Source organism: Colobus angolensis, unplaced genomic scaffold, assembly GCF_000951035.1.
Source record: "Colobus angolensis palliatus isolate OR3802 unplaced genomic scaffold, Cang.pa_1.0 Scaffold175, whole genome shotgun sequence".
Lineage (NCBI taxonomy): Eukaryota > Metazoa > Chordata > Mammalia > Primates > Cercopithecidae > Colobus > Colobus angolensis.
In genome coordinates, this window is record NW_012114877.1 from 5,140,867 (window position 1) to 5,150,283 (window position 9,417).

The 9,417-nt window shown below is 44.0% G+C and overlaps 1 protein-coding gene across 6 annotated transcripts in view; it reads left to right on the forward strand.

The window, feature by feature from the left end:
* The window catches only part of CREB5 (cAMP responsive element binding protein 5), a 554,145-nt gene that overhangs the window by 400,917 nt on the left and 143,811 nt on the right, over window positions 1-9,417 (forward strand). Inside the window, exon 1 of one of the 6 annotated variants that reach the window (XM_011938614.1) lies at window positions 5,947-6,163. The exons of the other annotated variants lie outside the window; for them this stretch is intronic. Coding sequence (XP_011794004.1) covers window positions 6,117-6,163 — 47 coding nt within the window. The 5' untranslated portion in view covers window positions 5,947-6,116. Of the gene's footprint in view, window positions 1-5,946; window positions 6,164-9,417 lie in introns of those variants that run through there. 6 annotated transcript variants of the gene reach the window in all.

Sequence of the window (9,417 nt, forward strand, 5' to 3'; positions counted from 1 at the left end):
CCTAGGAACTTGAGTTGGGTGATACGAGGTAAAAGCTAATTTTCAAAACTAGCAAACCCTTGTAAGCCACTTCTTTCTTCACTCTTTCTCCCCCCCACAGAAGGGGGGAATTCGCTGTTTTTTTTTTTTTTTTAGTGCTTAGAGCCTTAGCATCTGCCCCCTTGTCATTTGAGAACTGAAGATCACGCCACTGCACTCCAGCCTGGGCAACAAAGCGATACTCTGTCTTAAAAAAAAAAAAAAAAGAAGTAAATAAATAATATGGAGAGATTCCCATGTATTCTTTGCCCAGTTATCCTCAATGGTAACATCTTGCAAAACTGTGGTAGTACATTACTACAATCAAAATATGGACACTGTTACAATCCATCCATCCTGTTCTGCGTTCCTGTATGAACCAGCACACAGTTTTGCCTTTCATGATTTCTGAAGGTTTTCAAATGTAGCCTTAAATCTCCTTTAAAAACTCGAGTTTATCCCAGCACTTTGGGAGGCTGAGACGGGTGGATCACAAGGTCAGGAGATTGAGACCATCCTGGCTAACACGGTGAAACCCCATCTCTACTAAAAATACAAAAAACAGCCGGGCGAGGTGGCGGGCGCCTGTAGTCCCAGCTACTCTGGAGGCTGAGGCAGGAGAATGGTGTGAACCCGGGAGGCGGAGGTTGCAGTGAGCCGAGATCACGCCACTGCACTCCAGCCTGGGCGACAGAGTGAGACTCCGTCTCAAAAAAAAAAAAAATTGGACCTCCTGTCCCCCACCATTATTTGAGTTCTTCCTGTAGTGCCCACTCTAGTCACAGAGATTGGTTAGAACTGACATGACCTTTCTTTGGACATGAAAAAGTCCTGGAGGCAGTGTCTCTTTTTTAAGGACACCTCAACAACCATGCAAGAAGTCCCAACAGGAGAATATTTAGCTGCTCTCACCTCAAGTTCCAATTTCCCTGGATGCCTCATGTAGGAAGCTGGTGACAATAGTCTAGGATCAGCTGTTCTGACATCAACCACTTAGTGCTCATTCTGCCATCCCTGCTGTGGAGGTCCAAGAAAAGGGAAGCAAGAGGAATCTGAGGCCCTCCAGGGAGAAAAGGTATAGTGCAGGGATGAAGAAGGCCGACCACTAGATTTCCTAGGATTTTCTTATTCTTGGTTTTCTAGATGCTTCAGATCTTAAGGAAGCTGCAGAAAAAGTGTGAGCAATAATACAAACGGGAAAAAGAACTTTCAGGAGGGAATATATTCAGGGAAGACGGAGCAGTCTGTGTTGCCACTAGTTCAGGCTCAGGTACATTTCTTTTTCTTTAATTAATTTATTACTATTATTATCATCATCATTATCATTATTAGAGACAGAATCTTGCTCTGTCTCCCAGCCTGGAGTGCAGTGGTGCGATCATGCCTCACTGTAGTCTCGAACTCCTGGGCTCAAGTGATCCTCCCACCTCAGCCTCCCACCTCAGCCCCAGTAGCAGGACTATAGATGTGTGCCACCACGCCCAGCCTCAGTTACATTTCTTAGGGACCTACTATGTATGGGCCAGGTGCTAGGTACTAGGGAGAGAAAGACAAATAGCACAGTCTCTGTCTTGGAGGAGCAAATGGCTGCTGAAGAAGACAAGCACAAAGAGATCCTCTCCATAGTTGGCTTATTGCTGGAATAGAATCTGCTTCAGGACGCCAAAGGAGCAGAGAGTAATGGCCACCCCTACACCAGCCCAGTAGCCCAGCAAGGAGACCGTGGAAAAGATAATGCCAGAGCTGAGGATTGTATTCATTCATTCACTCATTCGTTTATTCAACAGATATTCCAGGAGTGTCAACTGTCTTTCAGACATTGGTTTAAGTTTAAGTGATACCATGACTTGCACATTTTAAGAAGTTAGAGAAAAACCACTATTGGAAGCAGAATTGATATTATTTTAGGGCTAATCAAATGGCTCTTGTGACCTGTTAATATCTATCCCCAAAAGTTTCCTGATGCCTCCACCATTATAAATTCATTCCTTTGTTTGATACATATTCAGCATTACCACATCTGTGAATTACAAATAGGTTTTGACACAGAAAAGGCTAGTGAATTGCCTAAGGGTACTTAGAGCCAGGGTTGGGGTATAGGAGGTGCAGTAGTTACACGACAGGAGTCACCAAGGGCAGATCACTCTCTTGTCTTCTCTCTGGGAGCACCTGGAGCTGACTTCAGCGGGGCTGACAATTGAAGCCAGCGAATCCTGCTTGCACATGGTTCAGGATGCATGCTGCACCGGGTCACCTAGGCAGCCCCTCATCCTCTGTCCACTGTGAAAACACGGGACACCCAAGTGGAAGGGAATGCTGAATGACACCATGTGGGTGTGCAGTGGTCTGTGACCAGCGGGTTCACTGGAAGCAATTTGCAAAGGAGGCCTTAGAAAACCACCTGGATGGTTATTGTAAATTAAAAAAGGAAGAGATGCCACTTTTTTCTGAATAATTTTTAATACTAGGTTTATGGCTGGGTACATGTGATAGTCATTACGGCTTATTTAACTCTGAAATTATCTGGCCCTTCAAACTCCACTGGGACTGTAGAAATCTTGGGTTAAATTTTAAAAACAATGTTTGAAAGAAGATGATATGCTTTTCCTTAAGGAGAATAAATTCAAACCTAAAAGAGGGGGAAAAAGCAAAACAACACACACAAAAAAACCCCAGCTCTCTCTAGGAAGGATCTCCATTGTTTCTTATATTTGCTGTATTTCTCATAACGTGTCTGAACTCAGAAATTCACCCAGGCACACAAAAAGTCTACTCTAGTCGGCTGTTGAGCCCCTCCATCCCTGCAATCCAAGTTGTGTCTCTTCTATAGGGTTGTTTGGAAAGAGTCCAAAAGCATTTTGAACTCTGAGCTCAAATCTCAAAGGTTTCCACTTCTTTGGAGCCGAACATTTCATCAGGAGCTGGGAGTGTGTGAGTGAGTTACACCAAACAGCTGCGCGGTACCCACCACCCTCTCCCCAAGGATGACACGCTCTGCAAAGGAGGGTGTTGTAAGCATTCCTGAGCAAGCCAGCTAATCTGGAGACCTAGCCTGTTGGCTGGGGGCTACTTCTAAGAAGGCTCCCTCTGGAATTACAGCATCTTATGACTTCTATCTATGAAGCCCCCCTTCCTCAGAGGAGCAGCTAGGACATGGGGTAGGGGAGAAGGCCAAATGGGTGAAAAAGGAATCTCTTGAGTCAGAGGGGAATTTTGTTTTGGGAACAGCATCTTGTCTCTCTTTAGCTGCTCACAGGAAGGAAAATGGGAAAGTAGGGCTTCTTTTCAAGTGGGGAGGCACCCAGCAGCCAGTGGAATGCCTGATTTGGAAGGGGCAGGAGGGAATACTTATGTCCTGAACAACAAGTGCAAATGTAAATATTCAGACCCTTTGAACTCTGAAATTGATTTCAATTCAGGCCAGCACTCCAAAGTTGTTTTATTGGGATGTTGAAGTGTTCTGACACATTGGTGGCTTAACGGCATCGTTATCAGACACAGACATTTCTGAGTCCTTGGCATTTGTCTGGGTTTTAGAAACACTGTACCCATTGGCGATTTCACTCCCTGATCAGAGGCACACTGGCCGCCTTCAAACCTCTTGTTCTCTTGCTCCTCCTGGTAGAAGCAATGATGCTGGTGGGCCTCATCTGAGGTCCGTGCCTGGCATTGGCCGAAGCTATCATCTCCTTTGTTACTTCCCAAGCAAGGCACAGGAAAGCCATCTTTACATCACCTCTATTTAAAGCACAGGGTCCCTTTTGCCTATGTCACTGAAAAACAGCAGAAGCCTGGTATCTAGTGGATTCCCCCAGCCCCTGTAATATGGTATTAGAAAAATCCTACAGAGAACATTTTCCCATTGAGCTTACAAAAAGATGTAAATTTGGAAAACTCTACCACATATCCATTTTGTACTAAAAATAATAACATAAAGAAAACATTTAAATAAGAAAACTAAAGTGGGGAGGGGAGATTTGGGGGGTAGGGAAGGGAAAGTGAAAGTTCATAGCTTGATATTAACCAAGATGGTCAATGGCTCGTTTAAAAAGGAAAAAGCAGTTTATACAAAATCTTGCCAACCTGCCTTGAAGTGTAAAGGCTTGTAGAAGCTATTGAAAATTTTGTTTTATTTATTCCCCTTAGCAGAAGAAAAATCAATGGCTGCTTGGCAAGTCAGACGTAAATGAGTTATACAGGCCACTGACATGGTGGACCAAACTTTATAACAACCACATTTGCCGCTGTCAGGCCACAGGCTTCAGTGGCGCCAGCTGTAATTATGGCTGATCACCTCTAATTCAGAGCTGCCTGCCTTGATAAAGGTGTCACTCGGAGCCACTGTGGCATCAGCATCAATTGAGGATGTCAAACCAAAGGGCAGCCTGCTGGAGAAAGCGCTTCCCCACCCCAACCTCCAGGGTCCTGGAGACCCTTGGGCAAATATTGCTTTTTAACTCTTCACCCTGAGTACAGCGACACCCCCTGAAGCTGTGATTTAAATTCCAGGGGATTCAGATGAATATCCCTGACCTCCATCAGTGGACATCTTTAATAAGCTGAGAGATTCCTCCAAAAACAGTTTAGAAGTCAAGTTCCTCTCTGCTTTGCAACGTGCAAAGAGACCAATGTTTGTCTTATCTACCTGATTCATTGGCCACAAAAGGCTTTAGGGGCAATAGACTGTAGCACAAGCCATGGTCATTTTCGGAAAAGGAAAAAAAAAAAAATTGCAGTTTCATGCCTTTCTTCTGCTTTTGTGGTATTAAAAAAAAAAATCCTAGTGAACTTCCCATTTTCATGTTACTTTTTTCTTTTTGAAGGAAGCATGAAGGGTGAGGAGAAATGGCAAAACGGAGAGACAATGGGGTTAAAAAGCCCTGCTAATAGTGTAGAGAAGTGTCTGGAGTGTTGTCCTGGTGGTACCCTGAGTGGGGAGGTGTGAAGTGAGGGGTAGAATTCAGCCATTAAAAGGGCTTCACTGTCATTTGTGAAGGATCATGCTTGACTGCCCCCACCTCCCCAGGCTGTTTTTCCTCACTCTGTAATTAAAAAAGAGACACACATACTGTCTGTTCTCCTGTTTAAAGTCACAGACGGCTCCACCCGCACCAGCACCCCCTCCAGCCAGTTGAGTTGTGGGGGCACAGCCTGTCTTTGATTTTAAGGGGGGACTTGTCTTCCTTCCCTCTCCTTTGGAAGGTTCACCTGAAAGTGGAGTGCTGATCTCAGAAAGGCAAGTGTTGTGTCTTGTGGCTGGGGTCTTTTTCCTTTAGCACATGACAGGGTGACCCATTGGGGACAAGGGAGAAGTGACTGATTTCACAGCCCTTGGTGGCTCCAGACACGGGCACATGTTTGGACCAGAAGTGTTTTTGCCCTTGCTGACAGGGAGGTCAGATGCGAGAACTCTCCGGAGGGGTGGTGGTTGGCATTCGGCAACAGAAAATCCCATCCAGCTCCAGGAAAAAAGGGCCCCGGGCGATGGAAACCCTGTCACCTGGTTCTGAACCAAAGCCCAAGCTGCTAACTGAGGTTGGTTTTTAACACTCAAACCTTCCAACCTGCCGTCTTTCACTCCCTGCTTCCCCATCTCTACACGTGTCTTGATGTTATTTCCCTCTCTCCAAACACAGGGCACTCTTTTTTTTTTTCAGCAGAACCAGCTGACCCCTGCCTGCAGAACTCCGGGTCCCTCTTGGAGCTCTCTGATGGCAGCTGTAGGGCCATCCCCAGCGGCACTGTTTCCCCCTTTGTTTACCCGTTTCTAAGGGCAAGTGCACCACGAAGGCTCTCTGAGTCTGGAACTCGGCCTGGGGCTGTTTTGGTTACATTGAAGTTTTTGCTTCAGTTCTGCCAGATTTAAATGGTGACTTCACTAGCACTGAGCTAAAAAGGAGAAGGGGGAGGAGGGCGAGACCAGGAGAAAGAGAGCAAGTGAGCGAGAGCCCAGCCGGAGGGAGAGCCAGAGCTAGGCGCAAAAGAAGGGCCAGCACATTACATCATCGCTTGGCCTGGAATCAAATGGGAAGGATATGACTCACTCAAGCTAGTTAAGCTTTGGCTCAAATTCTACACACACTCATTCCAGAGCTCTCATGTTCTGCACCTCAGGAGGGAATTCAGCCTCAGTGATGTCCATGAGGTTTGTTTTTAATTTTATTTTCTTTTCTCCTGATTTTATAGATTTTTTTGCCCCTACTGCCTTCTGTTTTTGAGCCTTCGTCCTCCTCCTCCTCTTCATTTTCTCCCCCTTCTCCCTTTCTGCCCGTCTTTGTTTCTCCTCTTCTTCCTTCTCCTCTTTCCCCAGCCCCTCCGCTCCTCTTCTTGCCCAAAGAGGCATTTCTTTTCACTTCGATCAGAGTTTTTGTTCTAGCACAGAGACCTGAATGAGTTGAACAGAGGCCGGGTTGGAGGGGAAAAAAAAAAAAAAAGCAGAGCAAACCAAAGCAACCAGAGCAAAAGGGCCACAAATAAAAAGCGAAGCGAGAAAGAGCAAACTCGGGCGAAGTTTCTTTGCTGCGGTGTCGCTCCTAATCGGAGGAGACAGGGAGAGAGTTAAAATGCAGGAACCAATCGCTTGAATGGTGATGTAATGCAAGAACCGCAGGGTAGTTAAGTAATGTGAGAGCGAGGGGGTCAGGGTTGCAAAGCATTTACCTGCTCTCAAGGGGTTTTCAGTTTATTATCAATTGCAGTGACTGTAACCGGCTTCAGACTGCAATCTCTAATTATTCACAGACGCTCCTTTTTTATCTTTTATTATTAAAAGTAAAACTATATTGTGGTATTTTAAAATAACACGATATTATCACAGCTGTGTATTATTTTCTGCCAGGATTCTCTCTCTCTGTTTTAAGTGGCTCAAAACTGTTGTCTTTTCATAAAAGGTGGAAGTGATGGTGTGGCGGTGGGGCGGGGGGCGGTTGGGGGGGTGATTTTTTAGTGTAACTGGTGAATTGTAAATGACTGGAAAACTGTGTGTGTGTTGTATGAAAAGTGATGGTGCTTTTCCATTTATTATTAAGAATATACTGCAGGTTTTAAAAGTAATAGACGATGATCCTTAAAAGTAGTTATAGTCTTTCCCCTATTATTTCCGTGAAGGTTAACAGCAATTGTGCATTTACTAGAGCATGTTGACTTTCTGTTGTTCCACGTGCTAATTAATCCGGTGCTGTCTTTAAGAGTTTTATGTTCTCGAATTAATTTTTTAGATGATATGCTTCAGTAGTGAGGGGGTGATGACGAAGACTTCTTGATTGAGTTGTTAATATTTGAGAGTAAGAAATTAACATGAAATACAGCAAGAGAGGGGCAAAGGATTGTGTTCTTAATGTTTTAAGGATCTCGTGTACTCAGAGAGACTGTGATGTTTCGAAAATTATTACCACGTTTCTGTTTCATAGAATAGATTTCATATTGTGATATGCTGCCTGGGTTGAGTGCTCTCTGACACCATCCAGCATTATTAGATAGTAATAAACTAAAACCCTCTAAAACAAGAGGGCAAGTCCAACACTTTCTCATTCTGGGAACTTCAAAACTTCTCTTGAGCTTATTTAGTCGTGATCATTCTACAGCTGGATGCATATTGAGACATGCGGCACATACCAGAAAGGTGTCTATATTTATTTATTTAACGCATGTTTTGGATATCATTAATTATGACTTTATGGATCTTCTCTCTTTCCTCCTTTTTGGGCAGAGGTGGAAGTGGGAAGCAGTGGGGAGAAGTAATTTTTGGAGGAAATAGCATGATGTGTGGGGAGGCCTGCGTGTTAATTCTGATGCTTGACCTTGAACAAATCATTTAAACCACCTGGGCTCTACTCTAAAGATCAGGAAAGGGCAAGGTGGGCTAGAAGCTCCTTGCCGCATGGGGAACCAATCTTAGATGATCTCTGAAGCCTCTTTCCACTCGAAAGTTCTGTGTGTATATCCATGTTCTATACAAAAGTTTGCTAGAGAGTATTCGGCATAGCTTTTCAGAGAAAAGTACATTTGAAATTCAGGATGAATTAGTACTTGAAAAGAAGTGAATGGGGGAGGATGGACAGGAGTATATCTTTCTCCACTTTGAAGTTTGATTTTTATTGGTTTACTTTTTGCTTTTTGGCAAAAAAACAAACATGGTAAACTTTTTAGTTTTCAAATGCTACCTTTGAGGAGATCTCAATGAGATAAATTACCTAGGTAAGACTGCTAAAAAGAGTAGCAGAGTAGACGAGGGAGAATTCACCTGCCCAGAAACTTTTCTAAAAGATCCCGCACATCCTTCAGGTTCATGAAATGGTGCCAAAAATGCAGCAGACACAGACCCTTGTGCTTCAGTTGGTCACATGGAGCAGACCAGTATTTTTAATGAATTTATTCCCCCAAAGATTGCATGACTACTTGATAAGTTTCTGTAATTTTAACATAAACTCAAGTATAAACTTAAATCTCAAAAGAGATTTAAGGCTACATGTGAAAACTTTCAAAGATCATGAAAGGCAAAACTGTATGTGCTTGTTAGATAATTCTCCAGATAATACTCCTATTCTTCAGCCAAATTCCAGGGTAGTAGCCTTATTATAAAGTATATATTTATGTATCCGGGGTAGTAGCCTTGTTGTAAAGTATGTATTTATGTACTTATGGGCCCAGCTTAATTGCGCACAGGGAAGGACCTTAACTATGCCTATCTGTGGGAAGAAATTACCCAGAGCTAAAATGAAACCAGTGGTGAAGATTATTAGTCATTGTGCATAGTTTGATGAGTGCCAAGTGTGTGCTTGGGACTCTTCAGGAATAAAGAGGGCATGATTTCTTTTTTTAGAGCATTACAATTTATGTTGACTTGGCTCCGAATTGTTCACTCATATTCAGAAATGCTCTGCTTGTGACTGACAGAGACAAGGCCAGGAGCACTAGCCTGGCTGTGGCTTCTCCATGCCAGCTGTGATACCAGGCACTTACATGATCTCAGCTCATTACACTTACCCACAGTAACCCAGAGGGCTACAAATTGTTAATTCCACTGTTTGATGACTGTTTTGTTCTGTTTCATGGTTTTTGTTTTGATTTTTGGTTTTTAATTAAAAATTTTTATTCAGATAAGTGTAAATTTACATGCATTCATAAGAAATAATATGGAAAGGGCCAGGCACGGTGGCTCATGCCTGTAATCCCAGCACTTTGGGAGGCCAAGGCGGGTGGATCACGAGGTCAGGAGATCAAGACCATCTGGCTACACGGTGAAACCACATCTCGACTAAAAATACAAAAAATTAGCCAGGCATGATGGTGGGCACCTGTAGTCCCAGCTACTCGGAGGCTGAGGCAGGAGAATGGTGTGAACCCGGGAGGCGGAGGTTGCAGTGAGCCGAGATCACGCCACTGCACTCCAGCCTGGGC